Raw genomic sequence first — 21377 nt, 5'->3', positions numbered from 1 at the left:
CAAGAACACAAATATGATCATTTCCTCTTCCTTCTTTACATCCTTCTCACTAGCTCCCCTCAGCTCTCCGGATAAAGCTGAATCTCTTTATCCTACCTTCTAAGACCCTTTATTATCCAACTCCTGCCAACCTTTCTAACCTCAGCTTTTGCCTTTTACTTTTACATTAACCCCACTAAATTACATGGAGTCTCTCAAAAGCGATGCTAGCCGTTAACTAGCATTGTTTATAGCAGGCAGCAGCAGTAGTCATAACAGTATAGACCTTACTACTCTACACTATAATCTCTGGTTTATTTATCGGTCTCCTTCAAGGGGCTGTAAATCAGATAACAAATCTTTAGTCTCATTCATCTTTGTATTCTCAGGGCCTAGTACAGAACTTAACACATGGTAGATACTCAATAAATGTTTGCTGAATGACTGAACAGCTGCCTGACCTACTCAAGAAATGAATAAATGAATGAATGAATGAATGAATACATACATACACACATACATCCCAAAATCAACAGATAAATGAATGAAGGAATCCTAACACTTCAAAGGGAAGACTTGCATTTCTTTCCTATACCCAAAACATAGGAAAAGTGCAATTGAGAGAAGGCTTTATTTCCATTTTCATCTCATCCTATTGCCTCATTCCTACAAGCTGCACCACCAGAACATTCCAAAAGGGCTTACCAGCTAAAACCAAAGGAGTCATGATGTCCCCAGATCTTCTCTTGCACTCCTGTTAAAAGACCTACAACTAAACCTTGGTAACACCAAAAGAAGGACAATCTATATTGATTATGGAAATGGAAGTTATTACGGGCATAAGATGGAACAAAGAAAATAGCAAAAGGTCAATTTAAAGAGTTCCCAAATGAGATTAAAAACAGGGAAAAATGTGCAAAACAGTCTTTTTCCATCTTTATTTTTTCCCATCAGTTTCCTTTCTCCCTCTTTTTATCTCCCTTCTTTAACTAACGGATTAAACTAATAAAAACATGTGTTTTAATTTCCCTTAAGTGACATTTATAGCAACATAAGATGGTAAATATCAAATGGATTATTTTCAGTGAAATAAACCTGCAAAAGAAATTTTGCAAACACTTTAATTATGGAAGACTTGACATGCAGAACACAACAGCAAACCTTGTTTTGAAGAAAAGAGAAAGTTTCAAGCTAAAATTGGTTCCAACCTGAATAGGTAAGATTTTTAAGGAAATCTGCCCCGTGTCCTATAGTTGTCACTTTATTGGTTAGAGGATTAATCTTGAGCTGCTTCCCAATGAAGTTTCGGCAGGTTATCTTAAAAAAGAAAGGAGAAAACAAATATCACTTAGGTATTTATAGCCAAAAATTTGGCTTACTTGAAATGTTCATCGTATTTTTCATTTGTTAAAAAAAAAAAAAAGAGAGAGATATAAAAAGATGCTATAAATAAAAGCTCCAGAGTAGTATGCAATTATGAGAACTTTTGGGGGAAAAAAAGTGGCTATATAATTTTTCATATTTCTTTTGTATAGCACAGCTGGAAAAGCATTAGGCAAATTATGTAGAGCAATTAGAATATGATTTTTCTGATATTCTATAAATTCACTAGTCTAAATATATCTTCCATTATGTAAGTTGAAACGTATTTAAAATAGAGGCTGCTTTTTCAATGGCAGATTTCCCCCCCTACTCAAAATTAACACAATTTAAATTTCCCTGGTGAAGTTTTCCAGAACTAACTTCCTCTGTAGTATTTGTTTAAACTATTTTTAACAGATACTTGAGTCCTAAAGTTGTAAAATATCTGAAAACAGGACATTTTTAGACATAAGGTAATTCTTTTAAAAGTCCACCATCCTCTTGTCTCCATTTGTCCACTCCCACCACCATCCCCAGTGAACTAACCTAATGCTCAAAATACAACCACCCTTGAACCCCAGTCTGATGTAGATGTTGTTTCTTTATTGTCCCTTGTAGGTACTTCTACAATGAGATGTAAAGACAGTCTAAGAAAATGCAAATTCCTTCCCCCAGCCTAATAAGGCCCTACTTGACCTAGTCCTTCCCACCGCTCCAGCTTCATTTAAAAATCTTTATTGAATGCCTATTATGTGCCAGGCACTGCTCCAAGCTCACAGATGATATAGCAGAGAACAAAATAAGCAAAAATTCCTATTGTTGTGGAACTTATTCTAGTGGAAATAGAGAGACAATAAACAAAATATAGAGTACATTATAAAATATACTAAGGAGCTATAAACGCTATAGAGAGAAATAGAGCAAACAACACATAATTTTAAATAAGGTAATGAGGAAAGTCCTCACAGAGAATGTGATATTCAGCAAAGACTGGAAAAGCTGCAGGAAAAATCAATGTGGATATTTGGCGGGGGGCGGGCACAATTCCAAGCAGGGGAAGAGCAAATGCAAAGACCCTGGGGTAGGGTCTTCTTAAAGAACAGAAGAACACAGCAGCTGAAAGCTGCAGGGGAGTTAACAGGGACAAGTTACTGGTGATCACAGGAGGATGAGTTATGTGGGGCATTAAGGCCATGATGAAGATGTTAACTTTAACACTGAATCAGATGGGAAACCACTGCAGGGTTTAAAGCAGAAGAATGTCATGGTCTGACAGGTTTTTAAAAGGCTGTTCTATCTGCCATTAAGAATAGACTACAGGCTGGAGACAGGAGTTCAGGGAGGCTGGAAGCAAGGAAAAGAGTTAGGAAGTCATTGCATTAATCCAAGCAAACACAGTAGTAGCTTGGATGAGAGCAGCAGTGGTGGAGGCAGCGAGACGTGGTCAGATTCTGAATCTATTTTGAAGGGAGAGGATTTGGTAACCAACCTGACGCGGGGTGTAAAAGCAAGAGAGGAGTCAGGGATGCTCTCCAAGGTGTCTGGCCTGAGCAGCTAGGAGGATGAGGTTTGCATCAGCTGAAGTGGGCAAGACGTGGCAGAACAGGTTTGCTTGACATGTACCAAATTCGAGAAGAGACTTAAACATCTAAGAGATGATGCTGATAAGGCAATGTGATGGGTTTTTGATGAGTCACTTTAGTTAGGCTAAACTATGAGGATGATGGGAAGGGAAGCATCCATTGTGTAGTGTATACACACTTCATCCTAGTTATTCAATCAAACGCTAATCTAGGTGCTGCTGTGAGGGTATTTTTCAGATACTAATTAAAGTCCCTAATAAATTGAATTTAAGCTAGGGAGATTATCATAGGTGGGCCTGACCTAATCAGGTGAGTCCTTGACATGCTGGAAGTCTTCAGACTCCAAACTCCAAACAGCATCCAGGTCTACAGCTGCTCTCTCCTCACTGGATCCTCCCTCACTGACTGCCTATGGAGAACAGCTTCTGGCCACACCTGTAGGGTTCCTTCCTTTTCATGATCCCAACTACCTACCCAACAGATTTTGAACTTGCTTAGTGAGCCCCCATGATCATATAAGCCGACTCCTTTTAATGAATCTTGATAGGTAGGTAGATAGATAGATCAACAGACAGACAGTTAATTCTAACTAGTTTTGCTTATCTGACTGAACCCTGACTGATACAGGCAGTCAGATATGTCAACACAGAATTCAGGAGAAAGGTCTAGCCTGGAGATGTAATTTTGAGCCACAGATTGAATTAACTCTCCAAGGGAGAGTGTGCAGATAGAGAAGACAGGAGGACCAAGAACAGAGCATTGGGCTACACGAACACTGAGACATTGCGGAGGAGAGGAGAAGGAGGAAGAGGCAACAAAGAAGACTCAGGAGGAGCAGCCTCTTCTTTGTCCCCTCCCCCTCCTCTGCTACACTGCAGCATGCGGGCCTTCTTCCTGTACCATCTCAGGGCCTTTGCCCTTGTTCTTCCCTTGGGCTGGAATGCTCTTTCCCAGCGTATGGCCGGCCCCTTCCCACTAAATGTTTCCATCTCCAAGGGCCTTGCTGATCCCCTTGGCCCAACTTTCTACCCCCCACCCCAGCCTATCTCTATCCCACTGACCTATTTTATTTTCCTCAGAGAATTTATGATGGTCGTAAATCTTTTTATCTGTTTACATGCTTATTAACTGGCCCTACTTCCACCCCCTGACACTAAACTCCATAAAGCGAGAACTCAAACTGTATTCTCTCTACATAGACTATGCCAAGGCAATAAGGAACCTTTGTGAAAAGGAGAAAATGGAGTCCTCGCTGGGCGGCTGCAACCCGCCACATGGACTGGTGTGGGGGACAGGGACTGAATCCAGGACCCCCGACATGCACCAGGAGCCCTCAGGCAGGACACACACTGGAAATCTGAAGGGAATGGCTCTAATCTTAGGGAGTCAACACATATTTAGTAAGTTAATAAATGAGAGAATTTACATACCTCTTCCCTCCCCCTACCTAACTTAAAGCTGCACCATGATGTTCGTGGGCCTTAGGCACTTTCGCCTTTATGGACCCACTGCTCCATCAAAAATTATTAAAAATTATATTGTATGACTCCTTTGGTATAAACATAAATAGATGAATTGTAAAAACTGAAACATTTTCTTTGACCTAAAAGTTACTTTTTTCTTCTTATTTTGAAAGAAATTAAAACATTTAGTGGCTCCTAGAAAGGTACTGTGGCTCTAGACACTGTTCCCACTATGCCTAATGGGTAAATCAGCCCTGACCTGAATATAAGCTCCTGTGTACCAGGACTTTATTTTTGCTTTCCCTGCATCTGGAAAATACTGGCACCGAGCAACTCTCAACAATGTTTTGCTGATTTGAATGATAAATGCCTAAGTGAAAACAGGAACATTTATCTGATTCCTAAATTTTGCTGTTCACATGTGTACTAATAAGAAATCACCACTGCATGAATAATAGAGCCAAACTTACCTTCTGTTCATATTCAGCCTCATATCTTACGCAAGGCTGTTGGGTAATATCTGGGCCCTTGCACTTGGATATTCGTAGAAGAAGCTGGCGCTGTGCGTACACCAGGAGTGGCGTCACTTGCTCTGTATATCTCTCACTAGACAATGGTAAAAATATATTAAAAACAAACGTTAGTAAAGAAACACTCTTCTCAGCGAAGTCTGCCCCTGTTAGCTGCCCTTACAGCGGTACCTACTGCGAAACTGTATTGAACTGAATGGCAAGTGATACAAGTGTTTCCCATTTTTCTACTCGATATACAAGTTCCAGAGATTTTAATACAAAGTCGTGGATCCATTTCAAATCAACCACATTGACATCATCCAGAGGATGCTCAAAGGTAAGGCTAGAACCACCGTTATCATTTTTAATATTTCCATAGCAACTTGGAACACTGAACTCTCCTTCTTCTTCAACAGTCTGCAAGTAGCACATGGAAAAAAAAATTGTGTAATTTCAGATTTTACTACATGTTTTTTCCGAACACTGAATGTATAGCTAAAAATATAACATGGAAAAGAACTGAACAGAAAATAAATTTAATATTTTTATTATGCAAATCAAAGGTTGATGACACCATCCAACAGCACTTGTGCAATGATGGAAACGTGCTTCATCTGTGCGGTTCCATCCAGAAGCCGCTAAGCACATGTGGATGCTGAGCTGTTGAAGTATGACTAGTGCAACTAGATTTTTAATTTTATTTAATTTTAATCATTTAAGCCTAAATGTAAATAGCACGTAAGCCTAGTCATTACTATACTTGCTGGTACATAGTCACTATTTAAGTAAGGATAGTAAACCAATAAATAAGGTAAAGTTTTGAGGAAAAACAGGTTATAGTATACACAAATAATTAAATTTCCCTAATACACTGGCTACATTCAGTTTGTAGAACAATATGTCCAATTCCCCAATGCAAAAGGTCAAACTTATGGAAAAGAAAATCTTCCAGAAGACCCTCTTTTTGCCTAAGTTAGAGGTACTCTGTAACTGTTGTGTTCATTTCCTCTAAGTCCCTGACGCATTTGTGTAAACCCCTAGACATTTCTGAGGCAAAGCAAAGCCCGTTAGATCCGCCTACTGGCCAGACTATAGCCCAATAAACAGTACCTCAAGTCTAGCCCCTCCCTCCCATAGGATTCATAGTCCTTGAATTTGGAAGAGATCTTGAAAGTCATCTGGCTGTGAAATGCCATATGCGTACCTGAAGTCAGGCTACGAAGATGTGGATAATAGGTGTGACCTACATGACCTACATGACTTTGCCTCCTTAGCACAGTGCCTGGCACCCGGCACATGCTCAATAAGGGATTGGTGTCATTTTATTGATGTTATGAGCTCCGCCCTTGTCATCTAATAATCAAAAGTCAAAGAGCTCAAGATGACATCAGTCCCATTTGTCGAGGTCCTCGTGCCGTGTGGATGAAAAGCGGCAGCCAGTTATGATGACAGGCGATCGATCCAAAGTTATTGCCAAATTTGTTAACATTTCTCCATTTCTAAACCGTCCATAAGGAAAATCATAAATGGGGTCATACCATCCTCACAGGAGTCCAGCAGAGCAACCACACTATCTAGATTCATATTTTCACCAATAAAAAACTAGTAGTTTTTTAAATTAGTAAGGAAGTGCTTGATTTATTCTGTAGCCTCTGTCATAAAAGGTTTTACTCTTTCTGGTTTCTGTTCTTCAAGTCTGCCTCTGATTGATTTCATGGAAACTCTGGTTTACTTCTTACAGCCCTCTTTTTTAAAGCTGATTTTCTGCAAGCAATGGTTCATGACAATATCAACACCAGTGATTACTGTGCTTTCAGTACCTTCACCTAGGGTACTGAAAGCACTGTACAGCAGAGTATATTTCCATCAATGTTATCCTCTGTCCTACTGACCATCTTCCCTTCCACCTCCAGGCGCAGCCCACTCTCGATCTCCAGGAACTTATAAATGTCAGGGAATATCTCATGATGGCTGATGAGGGCCAGGTAAATAATTGTGATGGCAGCTGGAGAGAGATGACAGCTGCCCTGGCTTAGCAGGTGCCCAGAGCTCAGGGTGAGCATGGTGAAAACAGAGTAGGAGGAAGAGCAGGTGGAAAATGTGATATCGAATTCGGTAAATACTTTTTCTATATCTATTTCAATGGCCATGTGATTTTTCTCCTTTATCCTATTAATATGGTGAATTACATTGATTGATTTTCAAATGGTAACCTTACATTTCTGGGATTAAACCCCCCTTGATCATCATTTGTGTATATTATATATAATTTGCATATTTTATATCTTACTGAGACTGGTTTGCTAACACTTCATTAAGGAGTTTTGTGTCTATGTTCATGAGTAATATTGAGTCATACTTTTCTTTTTGACATATCTGTCAGGGTTAAGCTGGCCTCACTTCTAAAAAAAAATTGGTATATGATTTATTATTTCTTCCTTGTGTGTTTGTTAGAATGCTGCAGGGAAATATTCTGGGTCTAGAGTTTTCTTTATGTCAAGGTTTCTGATTATGAGTTCAATTTCTTTAATATATTTGGGTAATTCATTTTTTCTATCATTTCTTGTGTCAGATTTGTTAAGTTGTACTTTCTAACAGACATGTCCATTTCATCTAAGTTATCAAATTCATTAGTAAAAATTGGTCATGACATTCCCTTATTTTTCTTTTAATATATATAGGAACTGTAGCTATATCCCTCTTTCATTACTAGTATTAGTAATCTGTGCTTTTCTCACTTTCATTCTTCATCAGTATTCCTAAGATTCTGCCAATTTTAATAATATTTTCAAAAGATTAATTTACTGACTTTATTTTCTGGGTTGTTTTATATCTAATTTATTTCTGCTCTTACCATTTCCTTCATTTCTTCTTATTATTTCTATTATTCTTTTTACTTACTTTGGGTCTAATTTACTCTTCTTTTTCTAGCTCCCATAGATGAACACTTAAATGATTGATTTATATCTTTCTTCCTATTTACTAAACATTTAAAGCTATAAAGTTTCTGTTAAGCACTGGCTTATTTACATCCCACAAATTCTAATATGTTATCATCAGTTGAAATACTTTTTAAATTTCCCTTGTGTTTTCTTCTTTGACCCATGGATTATTTAGAACTGTGTTATTTAATTTCCAGATATTTGGAGATTTTTCTTCCTACATCATATTAATCTGTTTATAATGTAGCAGTTAGAAAACATACTCTTTCAGATTTCAGTCTTTTAAATTTTATTATGACTTATTTTATGACTCTGCATATGATACATCTTGGTGAACACACCATGTGCCTTGTGCTCTGTTTCCAACCAATCTTAATTTGTACTGCACGTCACTTCTGACACTAACTACCCCAGAGTCAGGGTCAGACTCCACAGTTTAAGGGCTCAGTGCTCACTGGAGATGCCAGCCACAAGTCTCAGGGTCACTCGCACTTCTGACGTGCCAGCTATAAGTTTGGGTTCAATCATTTCCTAGAATGACTCAAAATTCACTGATACAGTTTTCTTATAAAGGATACAACTCAGGAACAGCCAAAAGGAAGAGGTGCATAGAGTTAGGTCTGGAAGGGTCCAAGATGAGGAGATTCTGTGCCCTCTCTCTATGGAGTCAGGGCCTGATACCCATCCGACATCAATGTGTCCACCAAACAGGAAGCTCTTCAAGCTTTGGGTGTCCAGAGTGTATTCTGAGTCTCTGTTATTTGGTGCATACACATTTATGATTAGTATGTCTTCCTGATTAATTGAGCTTCTTCTCATTAGGAAATGTCCCTCTTTATCTCTCAAAATACTTCTTGATTTGAAGACTATTTTATCTCATATTAATATAGCCTCACCAGCTTTTTTTTTACTGTTTTCATATTTTAGGCTATTTTCTTTCACTGTTTTATTTTCAATCTATCTGTTTCTTTATACCCAGAAGTGCTTCTCTCTTTTTTTAAAAATAAATTTATTTATTTATTTATTTTTGGCTGCATTGGGTCTTTGCTGCTGTGCACGGGCTTTCTCTAGTTGTGGCGAACGGGGGCTACTCTTCATTGCAGTGTGCGGGCTTCTCATTGCGGTGGCTTCTCTTGTTGCAGAGCACAGGCCCTAGGTGAGCTGACTTCAGTAGTTGTGGCATGCGGGCTCAATTGTGGCTCATGGGCTCTAGAGAGCAGGCTCAGTAGTTGTGGTGCACAGGCTTAGTTGCTCAACGGCATGTGGGATCTTCCCAGACCAGGGCTCGAACCCACGTCCTCTGCATTGGCAGGCAGATTCTTAACCACCGCGCCACCAGGCAAGTCCCAGAAGTGCTTCTATTATGGACAAGAATACGTCTTTCTCTTTTATCCAGTCAGACAATCTCTGCCTTTTAATTAGGGTATTTAATCCACTTATATTAATATAGTTATACATATAATTGGGTTAGATTATTTGTTATTTGTTTTCTATTTGTCCCATGTGTCTGTGTTCCTCTTTTCCTGCCTTCTTTAACTGACTATTATTTAGTTTTCCACTTTACTTTTAGCTTCCATTTGGCATTTTAGCTATATCTCTTTTTTGGTAGTTATTCTGGGGATTATTAAATGCATACTTATCACATTCCACTTGAGAGTTAATACTGTACCACTTTATATAAAGTTTAAAAACTTATGACAGTTTAACTTTACTTGCCCTCCCAGTCTTTTGTGCTATTGTTGTCATATGTTTTACATCTGAAAATGTTATAAACCCCATGACGCAAAGTGTTTATGTGTTTACTAATTTTCAATGTGTTTGGGTTGTATGCTGTTTGCATTTTTTTCAATTTTATTTTCATGCTTTAAACCACAGTGTGCTAGATTTGAGATGGCTGTAAATTCTACCACGTCTAGTGTAACAAAACATGGACAGATAAAGCAGTGAAATAAATATCAACCAACAAGCTACATGATCTGTCTTAGGGTCTGTTTCTTTCTCCATCAAAAAGATTGCTATGAGGATTAAATGCATTTAGATTAGTTTATGTAGAAGCTGGAGCTCAGTAAATGCTACTTTCTGTTCCATTTAAGAAACTGAATTTTCAGGCAGATATTTGTAATTAACATCAATGTACTGCTATATACTGTGAACCAAATAACAATGAGAAACAAATGAAATACAGACAAACCAAATAACTCAAGCAAAATATTAATTTCTACTTATCCCAAGCTGCATGGTACAAAGAATTTGTTAATTAACCTACAATAAAAAGAATTACCCAAATACTCTTACCTTAACAGAACTGATATTTGGTAGTTCTATTAACATGTCAATAAGTAATTCTGCCCCCAAATAGAATGGTAAAACAGAAGTACAGAGGAAACTGTCCTGGCTAATAGGAAATGTTTCATACAGATCCACTGCTTGTTTATGAAGTATCTGTAGCTCCTGAGTAAAGTTCCAAAGAGCCCGACAGCAGTTCTGAAGCAGAGTCCAATAGCCGCCACGATGAGCGAGAACCTAAGACAAACACAACATTCAAAAGACGCCAAAGTTCCCAGAGTTATGGATCTCTGAACAACTTCCTCTTCCTGCAAATATTCTACATCAATAGTAAGAGTAACTAACACCATTTGTTATATGCTACTTACAAGTGCTAGACACTGTGGTAAGACATTTATATGCATTATCTCAGTTCATTCTAATGACAACTCCTATGAAGTATTCTCCTCAATTTACAGATGAGGAAATGGAGGCATGGGGCTAAACTGCCCAAGGTTATGAGTCTACTAAGTGATGAGCTAGGATTTGCACACCAGCGGTCTGACTCCAGCACGCCCATTTTTCTAGGTGCTGGGAATGTCACAGCGAGCAAGGGAAACTGGGCCTGCCCTCAATTTATTAGGAGAGACCAATACCAAATAAGCAGAAAAATAAAAATACAACTTCAGGGAATGATAAGTGTTGTAAAGGCAAATAAAGCAGAAATGGCTCAGAACGTGATGAGGGTGAGAGGACAGGTCCTTTTATACAGGGTGGTCAGGAGAGAAGTTCTCTATGAGGTGACATATGAGCAGAGCCCTGAATGTTGAGTTGAACAGGTCATGTGAAGGTGGGGGTGGGAGTGTTGGGAGAAGAACATTTGGGGCTGAGGGAACAGCAGGTGCAAAGGATGGAGGGTGAACCTGAGGGCTGAGGAGGGAGCGAGCTTAGTGCTTTCAGAACCACAGAGGGGAGAGTGGACTGCACAAGAGCAATAGGAGTGGGTCCTGAGAAGTGAGCAGAACCCAGACCTTCTAGGGCCCTGAAGCTGGTACAAAGGAGCAGAGGATGCAATGCTCATGGTCAAGGGAGGTGATGTGGGTTTACTTTACATTTTTATAAGGTCACTCTCTCTACTTCACGAAGAAAGTGGGAACTTAAGTATTCCTTTCTCATCTAGAAAGAATAAATTTCTTCTCATCTCTTGAGAAGTTTGAAGTACATCTCCTTCTTGCTATGAGAAAAAGGAAACAAATTTCTTTGTAGCTAATGATTCTAATTCTGAGTTTAATAATCTATCATATAATATTTAACAAGAACAAGACAAAAGCGTTTGAGAGAAGACACAAGTAGCCTGGAGAAGCACGAGGTCAGGGGGGAAGGGACAGGGCTTCCCCGTGGCCTAGAAAGATCTTCCCCTGTGCTAGAGGGGAGAAAGGAGTCTATGGTGCCCAGGAGGGATCAAGAGCCCGAAGAAGAACCCCTGGTGTCACTGGAGAAGCCCATGTCCCAAGTGTGGCTAGAAAGCAGCAGAGGGGTGTCTGAATATTCATGGAGACTTCGTAGACAAGGACAAAGGCCACCTCAGCTCTGGGTGGATGTATGACTATGACTAAATGGGCTTTCCCTCCTCCCTCACAACTTGACCAAATGTGAGACCTCAGTCCCATGGCAGGCAAGCCTTACAGATGACTGACATAAAATCCAGCAAATTTAATTTCACAGATGAAACTAAAATTATGGATAATAAGTAAATAAATGTATCATACATGCCCAAATTCATGGGCTGAGATTTACGTCCACTACATTAACAAATAAGAAGGACCACCTTACCATTGCTCTCCTGCAATATAAGAAGATTTTCATAAAATGATCGAAGAGACCCACATTTGCTGAGTGATCCTTTTCTTTACCACTGAGACCTGATTGAGAGTCTGATTCATAACCTGTTTGTGTCTTGGAAACGTTTTCATCACTCATCTTGGAATTAAGAAATGCCGAAAATTCTTCTGCATCTACAGTACAAATATAAAGTATAATATTATTGAAAAGAGAGTTAAGTTCCAGGAAACACAACAGGTGACTAGCATCAAATGAATAATTCAGATAACAAGCGCTACATAAATTTGGAGAAAGGACAGAATTATCATGGATATGCTGAACCCGGGAAAGTTTCCAGAGAAGGAGGCTTTTAGATTAGGTCTTAAAGGGTGATCATGATTTAGCTACGTGGGAAGAATATAGAGAACATTCCAGGCAAGGGTGATGGCCAAGGGAACGATGCAGAGGCAGGAATGTCATGCTTTGGGGGAGAAGAATGACAGGATCCCACTGTTCCTTAATTTCCCCGCCAACAGGCCATTCCCTGGACACACACGCCGGAAGGTGAGGAGCATCCCCTGGTGTTAGGCAGTGCAGCAACCCTGATCACTCGTTCTCCCGCTGCTGTGCTATAAAAACACCGAGGATTTCTCCTGCCACAAACATTCCCTTACTAGAACTCTGCATTAAATAATAAGTCTCAATAGCAGAATATTTTATTGCCAATTTCATGGGAGGTCTTAGGGAGCTACTTTAAAAAAAAAACTCAAGAAGCTGTATATATTGTAATGTACATACAAAACTTGGACTCTTTCTACGTCCACGGAATTTACTTTCAAATACTTTAATAGTCCTGGTATGACATGCAGGTACCAGTTAAACTTAAACTATACCCTAGAAGAAATTAAAAAGCATGTTAAGTACCTCAAATCTGAATCAAACCCCCTGGGGCAGTTAACCAGCATATGAAATATCCCGTCCAGCAGTAAGCCATATAGGATTTAAAATGCCATTTTTGAAAATCTATATAAGAGGGTTTGTACTAGCATAAAGATATTAGAAATAAATTTTTATTTGTGAAATGAGTGGTATTCAAGATAGGTGATTGTTTAGAAATAGTGTCATCAGTGCAACGCCCAGAGAGCCCTGTTCACCTACATCTCTCCACGTCCTGGAGGCCCCCGTCACCTGACCAGAAGACAATATTGGTTGGTCCTGCCATTAGGGTATCACTGCCTTCATCTTGGAGACAGCTTTCATGGAAAGTGATAATTACAGCTCCTAAGGCAAGAGTGGACTGCCCTGAGTACAAAATCGGAACTATGAAACAGCTGCATGATGTTTTCATGCCTGCTTGCATCAGTATGTTTGGTGGAATTTGTTCTGAAACTTACTTCCACTAAAACATAAAACCTGACAGCAAGTCTTCACTTACCTTGACCACTGGAGGCTACCAATATTTTTTAAAAGAACATTATATTTGCTGAATGGCCAAATTGATTTAGGGGAGAATCCTACATAAATATTTCCAAATATGTATGATGATGCCACAAAAATGTAGAAATATTTTAAAAAATAGAATAAGAATCTCCTACAAAATATCACAACTCAACTAAATTCCTAAGTCATTGGAAAATGATGTGTGTAGCTCTGTGTCTATGGGGGGGTGTACGTGTCAGGGTATGTGTGTATGTATGTGTTGCATTTGTGAATAAAAAAATCTAAAGACAATTTGATAGCATAGAACATATTTATTTTACCTGATGATAAGTGAGCCTTTCTTTTTTTAGCTGTAAGAAGGAAATCAAGCATCACTTTATAGTTTTCTAGAGTCAATTTTCCTGTTGGTAATACTGTTCCTGAATTATACAGTGAGAACATATTAGGATCAAATGATCGGAAACTGCAAAGGGGAAAAAAACTCATTAAAAGAACAATATAAGCAAAATTGAATTAATTCTGTCAAATACCAAATAAATAAATACATGTTTTAATAAAATGGAATTTAGCACCAAGTTACCCTGATACAAATTCGGTCACTGTCTAATTTTTGTGCCGCCAAGTAATCATGCACAAATGGCCATGTGTGACCGGCAGGTCGGAGAAGAAGAGCTCTCGGTGTCCAGGGGACAGTGAGGAAGCCCATCTGATCTGAACTGTTTTCCCTTTCACAGCCTCAAGAATGGGTCACTTTGCCAAAAGCCTTCCCTGTTAGTCAAGCAATCTAACTGCTTCTTAAATGCTAACCTGGTCTAGCCCACATAGACCAGAATTTTACTTTAAACAAAATTCTGGAGAAATAGAAACTGGATCAAGTTCATTGTGGGTTTCAACCTGCATATTGTTCACTGGATTACTGAAATAAATACCCTCTTAATTCATATGCCTGTCACCATTCTTTCCTTCCTCCAATCCATTTGATATGTTGCTGTCAGAGAAAGTGCCTATCATAGACCTGCTTAAAAAAAAAAACAACTTAATAATCTTCCACTGTATATAAATTAAAGTTAAGATTTAATAGACTGTTAAGACCCTCCATGATCTGGTACTGATCTACTTTTCTAATCACTTCTCACCACTCCCTTTCACATGCCCTAGATTCTGGTCAGACCCCTGGGGGTTCCCATCCTGTGTTTCCTACCTGGGCTCTTGACTCATTCTTCCACCTATCCGAAATGCCTACTTCCCTACCTGCACATTTCTAAATCTTGCCTGTCCATCAGGACCCAAGGCAAGTGGCTTCTCCCCGTGAAACCTTTCCTGTTAGTCTCATCAGGAGAAAGCCTCCTTCCAAGGAACAAAGACTTTATGTGCACTTCACTTTTTACCATTATTTACAATTATTCGTGAACATTTGTGAGCCACACTACCAGACTCCAACTTGTATATACTGCTCACCTTTGAATGCCCAGGTACTTATCTCAGCACCTGGTATCTAATAGGTGCTCAACAAGGTTTTTTTTTTTTTGGCCACGCTGTGCACTTGCAGGATCTTAGTTCCCCAACCAGGGATTGAAACCCAGACCCACGGCAGTGAAAGCTCAGAGTCCTAACCACTGGACCGCCAGGGAATTCCCTCAATGAGTTTTTTTTCTGTTGTTCTTGTGTTTTTAAAGAAAGACTCTGGTTACATAGAGTTACTCTGGTTACATGGTATTCCATATTATGTATTTGTTCTTTTTTTTATCTCCTATAAACAACACTTTAGCCAAAGACAATCAACAAGAACTGGAAAATGTCTTTGGAATTAATGACAGAAAGTTTACATTGTATGAGAAAATACAATCTGTGTTTATACAGGCTTAAAATATACCTCTAAATGAAACAGAGATTTGCCTAATATAATTTCTGTACAATTAATATTAAACTTCTCTTGGAAAATTCACTTTCCCCTTTCACTGAAAGCTATATTGACTAATATATTCAAGATATATGCAAATTAGTACTTCATAAGCACTTCAGCACTCATTTGGGAAAGATTCCGAGATATGAAGTTTAAAAATATACCAAAAGTCAGTACAGACTGAAGCACTTTGTAAACCTCTTTAAGTTATCATCAGCATTGGAGCCCTGCTCATAGAAATACAACCCATGTACTTGAGACTAAAGAAGTATTATTCATTGATAATATACTCTACCTGACCATTACCAATGACGAACCAAATTTCATCTTTGTATGTTCCCCTAGCTTTGTTAAAAGCAGGTTGAAGTGTGCGCTTGCCAGATACAGGTTCATCTGAGCTTTCCAGGGCATCTCCTCAAGAAATATTTGATGAAACCTCTTCTTTTTAACATAATTTAATATTAAAGGATTCAAGCTATCTACCAGGAATCGATGTGCTACTTTTCGAACATCAGCTCTCTTATTTCTGCAGAGGGAGAAGGAAGTTTTGAAATTATACAAACTTCCAGACATTTAACAAAGAAGAATGATTCCAATTTGTACAAAATACATCAAGAAGTCACCTGACTGCCCTTATGCAAATGTTTCTGGTTTACCTGTCATTTCCTTAGTGCTAAAAACGTGAACTAGGACAGTGAAGCAGGCACAAGGATAAACACTAGGGATGAAGACACTATGAATTGCCTTCAATTCTCTCTGATGTCTGTGTGCTAGGCTCAAACCAAACAGCGCTTTTCTTTTCCGTCACCAAAAGGCCACTGAGATTAGACAACTAAATTATAACATTGTAATGTTCACATTCATCAACTAACTTCAATATTAAACAAGAAAATCATTTCTCTGTTCTGTTCCTTAAGGGAAAAAAACAATGGAGGCAAATTTTTTCTAACATTAGTTAGCCTACAGAGGAAATAAAACAGTCAACTATACAACTATACGTGAAATAACTTCATATATCCATATGCAGTGTGCTCTGGAAAAAACTAATATCTCAAAATTTAGCTAATAGTTTAGGTTTTAAGTATAACATATATTCAATTTGTTTCAAATTATTCCTATCAAAATCTCAAAGTAGCCCACCTAATTTTTTTTTTTGCGGTATGCGGGCCTCTCACTGCTGTGGCCTCTCCCGTTGCAGAGCACAGGCTCCGGACCGGCAGGCTCAGCGGCCATGGCTCACGGGCCAAGCTGCTCCGCGGCATGCGGGATCCTCCCGGACCGGGGCACGAACCCGTGTCCCCTGCATCGGCAGGCGGACTCTCAACCACTGCGCCACCAGGGAAGCTCAGCCCACCTAATTTTATAGTTACATAGTTGTTTAAATGGCATGACTACTTCTTCAAAATACTTTTTTTTTTTTTTAACCCTTGGCAATGTTGCTGCCTCATTGGTCTGTGCCATTCTACCTGATTTATATTGGAGAAGGGGAAAAAATGATCTCAACTGATAAGTTAAAGTATCTTGCTCACTTTAATAGACAACATGTCTGCATCTGAATCAATACAACACACATACACACACACACACACACACAGAAGAAAAGGAAAGAGGGATGGATGGAAGGAAGGGAGATAGACGTTGTTGCATGAAAAAAACAGATATTCTGAAGAACAAAGGAAGGAAGGAAACTACTTTTTTTTCTTTTGGTACGCGGGCCTCTCACTGTTGTGGCCTCTCCCGTTGCGGAGCACAGGCTCCGGACGCGCAGGCTCAGCAGCCAAGGCTCACGGGCCTAGCCGCTCCGCGGCATGTGGGATCTTCCCGGACTGGGGCACGAACCCACGTCCCCTGCATTGGTAGGCGGATTCTCAACCACTGAGCCACCAGGGAAGCCCGGAAACTACTTTTTGATATGTAGTGTTGACATTATCATTCAGTGCTAAATATTTTGTATTTTGTTCATGACTTCCTTTTAATCCAACGTTTTTTGAGTTTTTGCTGTTGTTTGGTTGTCTTAAGTAATGTTTTTTGGTTTCCAAACAAATGGAAATGTTTTAAATAACTCTACCTTAAAAATTAAAAATACAATTTCCAAAATAAAAATCAATCTTATTCCTGTGTGAAGAGGTCAAGTCACCTCAAAAGGCCAAGGAGAGTGGCAGGACTACCTGCATCTTCCCCGCCACAGAGGGTGAGATCATACAGGGAGATACTTCTCACTTTGGCGTTAGGATCATTTTGAGCTGGAGATAAATGAGAATGAACAGATGCAGAAAGATGCCTTCTTGGAGGTTCCCTTATCTGATAGAAAATAGAAACTTCTGAAAAATGAAGAATGCCATAAATCTCCTCTCCTGGGAAATTTTATGGCCATGAAGAGTGAAAATCAGCGTCAAGATGGACCTGCCCAAACAAGTCTTACTCCAATAGTTTCTCTCATATTTCTACCAGAGTTTGCTGCCCTTGAAAGCCTAAACCCCTTTTCCTTGTTTTGTCACTTTACTATAAATTTGTTGTTCTTTTGTTAAGATGCCGTAGAAGCCCAAGTCCTAACTACCCCTTTGAGTAACTCATCACTGAGTTCTCCCATGCATATGCAAACATTAATAAACTCCTGTTTGTTTTTCTCTTGTTAATCTGTCTTTTGTCAGTCTAATATTACAGAGTCCCAGCCAGGGAACTTAGGAGGGTAGAAGGAAAAATAATTTTTTCCTTTCCTAAAATCTCAATGAAGCTGGGCAGTAATAAGAATAAAAGCAAAAATTAAGGGCAAGGAAAATAAACACAATAAACAAGACTTACAAAGACAAAATTTGGCTCTTTGAAAAAATGGGGAAAAAATAGACAAACCTCTGGCAAGATAAATCTCAAAAATATGAGAGAAGACAAAAATTAATGAAGTTAGGAATGAAATACAGGGTGTAACTGTAGATATAGCAGAGATTCAAAAGATAACATGAGAATATAATAACGTTTTATGAAAATATATTTGAAAATTTAGATAAAATGGATAATTTCCTAGAAAATAGAATTCATCAAAAGGAACTCAAAAAAAAAAAAATCACACGGGCTTCCCTAGTGGCTCAGTGCTTGAGAGTCCGCCTGTCGATGCAGGGGACACGGGTTCGTGCCCCGGTCCGGGAAGGTCCCACATGCCGTGGAGCGGCTGGGCCCGTGAGCCATGGCTGCTGAGCCTGCGCGTCCGGAGCCTGTGCTCCGCAACGGGAGAGGCCACAACAGTGAGAGGCCCGGGTACCGCAAAAAAAAAAAAAAAAAATCACAGATTCAGAGTGGCTATTAATCTTAAAGAAGTTGAATCAGTAGGTAAAAAATGAATGTATGTGTGCAGACATAGTATGTTATAATAAAAATACATATTTGGTCTTTGTCCTTTGTTCCAGCTATAGAGCTCCTAAAACTTGGAGTTTCCTGAGTGATAGGAGTTTCTTGTTATTCATGACGGAACACACCTGAGTCTAGTAAGGTGCTAGACTCAGGTGCTAGTAAAGTGACTCAGGGTTGGGCCCCTTAGAGAGCCTCTGGATAGGGGCTGGTCACCATAAAAATCAAACACATGATTACTAAGTGGAACTCTCAGCCCCAACCCCCAGTCTCCGGGGACAGTGACTGCAGATTGGGTTTTTTAAAAACCTGTGAACAATAAGGTTCAGAGAACTTCCAGGTTGGTGAACACATCCACTTGCTGGGAGAGCGATGCATCACAACTTCACAGGGACAGAGGTTCCTGTGCTCAGGACCCTTCCAGACATTGTCCTATGAGCCCCTTCATCTGGCTGTTCACGTGCATCCCTTATAAACCAGTAAACATTAAGTAAAATGTTTTTCTGAGTTCTGTGAGCCATTCTAGCAAACTACTGAACCTGAATGGGGTGAGGAGGAATTATGGGGACCCCCTAGTTTGTAGTAGGCTGGGCAGAAATGTGGGTAGCCTGGCCATCCCATTTGTGGCCGGCATCTAAAGCGGGGCCAGTCTTGTGGGGCAGGGTCCTTCAACTTGTGGGATCTGATGCTGACTCCAGGTAGATATTATCAGAATTGAATTGAATTTTTATGCTATAGCTCTGTAAGATGTTACCATTAGGAGAAACTAGGCAATGGGTTTTGTATCCTTGGATATAGAATATCTTTTTGGACAGTTTCCAGTCTTTTTTATCAATGGTTGTTCAGCAATTAGTTGTAATTCTGGTGTGCTCGTGAGAGGACGTGAGCCCAAGGTCCTTCCACTCTGCTATCTTGTCCCAACTCCCTGAGAAGTGGTTGGTTTTGGAAGACACATACCATTGGAGTCAAAAGTGTGAGAAAAAGACACTGTGCATGGTTTAACATTTATATATTAATGTAATTCACTGCATAATCAGATTAAAGGAGAAAAAAATCTTAGTGAAGAAGAAATATTCAACAAGACTGAACACAATTCAGAAGAAAACTTTCAGAAAACAAGAAATAGAAGACAATTTCCTAAATTTGATAGAGTATCTTCCCAAATCCCACATAAATATATCCACATAAATATGCCCAACTGATTTTTTGCAAAGCTGCAAAAGAAAATCAGTAGAAGGAGGACAGTCTTTCCAACAAATGGTACTGGAGCAGTTGGATATCTGTAAGTAAAAAGATAAATCTCAATCCCTTATACAAAAAGTTAATTCAAAATGCATCACAAGTAAATATAAAACATAAAACTTGGGGAAAGAATATATGACCTAGGGCTAGTCAGTGTTCTTAGATTTGACACCAAAAGCACAACCCATTAAAGGAAAAATTGATAAGTCAAACATCATCAAAATTAAAAACTTTTGCTCTGTGAAAGACTGTGAAGAGGATGAAAAGGCAAGCTACACACTGAAAAAAAAAATTTGCAAACCACATATCCAACAAGGGCCTTGACCTATACCTAGGATATATAAAGATCTCTCAAAATTCAACAGAAAAACTAAAAACAAACAGTCCAATTAGAAAATGAGCAAAAGACATGAACAGACACTTCACTAAGAAGATATATAGGTGGCGAGTAAGCACATGAAATGAGGTTCAGTATCATGAGCCTTTACAGAAATGCAAATTAAAGCCATGAGACATCACTAACACCTATTTTAATGACTAAAATAAAAAAGAGTAATACCACTACCTGCTAGCCAGCATGAGGAGAAACTGGATCACTCAAACACTGCTGTGGGGATGTGAAAAGTACACCCACTCTGGATAAAAGTATGGGATTTCTCACAAAGTTAAACATGCACTTACCATACAATCTAGCAACTGCACTCTTGGCCATTCATTCCAGAGAAATGGAGATTTATGCTCACACAAAACCTGTACATGAATGTTCACAGCAGCATTATTCCTAACAGTCAAAACAATCCAAGCAATCCAAATGGCCTTTAGTGTGTGAGTGGTCAAACAAATTGTGGTATATCCGTGCCACAGAATACTACTGAACGATAATAAAGTGAATTAGTGACGCACACAACTTGAATGGGTCTCAAAGGAACTGTGCTGAGTGGAAAGAAAAAGCCAATCTCAGAAAGTTACATACTGTGTGATTCCATTTTTATAACATTTTTGGAATTACAAAATTATAGAAATGGAAAACAGATTAGTGGTTGTCAGGGGTTGGGAGGGGGAGAGGAAGGGAGGTGGCTGTGGTTATGAAAAGGTAGCAGGGGGACTTGGCGGGTAGATCCTTATGATAGAGCTGTTCTGTTTCTACACTACGGTGATAGTCACACAAGTCTATAAATGTGATAAAATTGCATAAGACTACATACACACACTCATATGATTGCACATAGAATTGCTATAATCTGAATAAGGTCAGTAGATTGTATCCATGTCAATTTCCTGTCTGTGCTATTTTTAGTTATGTAATTAATACTAGGAGAAACTGGGTGAAAGGTATACAGGTTTTTTCTGTATTACTTTTTGAAACTGCATGTGTATGTACAATTATCTGAAAATAAAAAGTTTTTAAAAGTGCATGTTACAACAAGGATGTCCACAATCACAAACTCCATTCAAGATTAAACTTGACATCCCAACCTGTAGGCTAGACAAAGAAGTCAGAGGCTTGAGTGTTAGAATGGATT

The 21377-nt window shown here is 39.1% G+C and overlaps 1 protein-coding gene and 1 pseudogene across 1 annotated transcript in view; both read right to left on the bottom strand.

Moving 5' to 3' along the window:
- CFAP54 (cilia and flagella associated protein 54) overlaps positions 1-21377 on the bottom strand; it is a 296739-nt gene that overhangs the window by 145684 nt on the left and 129678 nt on the right. The window contains exons 33-39 of the mRNA XM_022562388.3: positions 15566-15796; positions 13688-13830; positions 11940-12121; positions 10137-10364; positions 5093-5316; positions 4858-4993; positions 1188-1296 (exon numbers count right to left, since the gene is read on the bottom strand). Coding sequence (XP_022418096.3) covers positions 1188-1296; positions 4858-4993; positions 5093-5316; positions 10137-10364; positions 11940-12121; positions 13688-13830; positions 15566-15796 — 1253 coding nt within the window. The remainder of the gene's footprint in view (positions 1-1187; positions 1297-4857; positions 4994-5092; positions 5317-10136; positions 10365-11939; positions 12122-13687; positions 13831-15565; positions 15797-21377) is intronic.
- LOC149748059 (translationally-controlled tumor protein-like) lies at positions 5351-10122 on the bottom strand (annotated as a pseudogene).

Source organism: Delphinapterus leucas, chromosome 11, assembly GCF_059928025.1.
Source record: "Delphinapterus leucas isolate spDelLeu-1000000601 "Yukka" chromosome 11, BTC_Dleu_Yukka2, whole genome shotgun sequence".
Lineage (NCBI taxonomy): Eukaryota > Metazoa > Chordata > Mammalia > Artiodactyla > Monodontidae > Delphinapterus > Delphinapterus leucas.
Note: the sequence above shows the minus strand (reverse complement) of the source record. Positions and strands in the feature narration are given on the sequence as shown.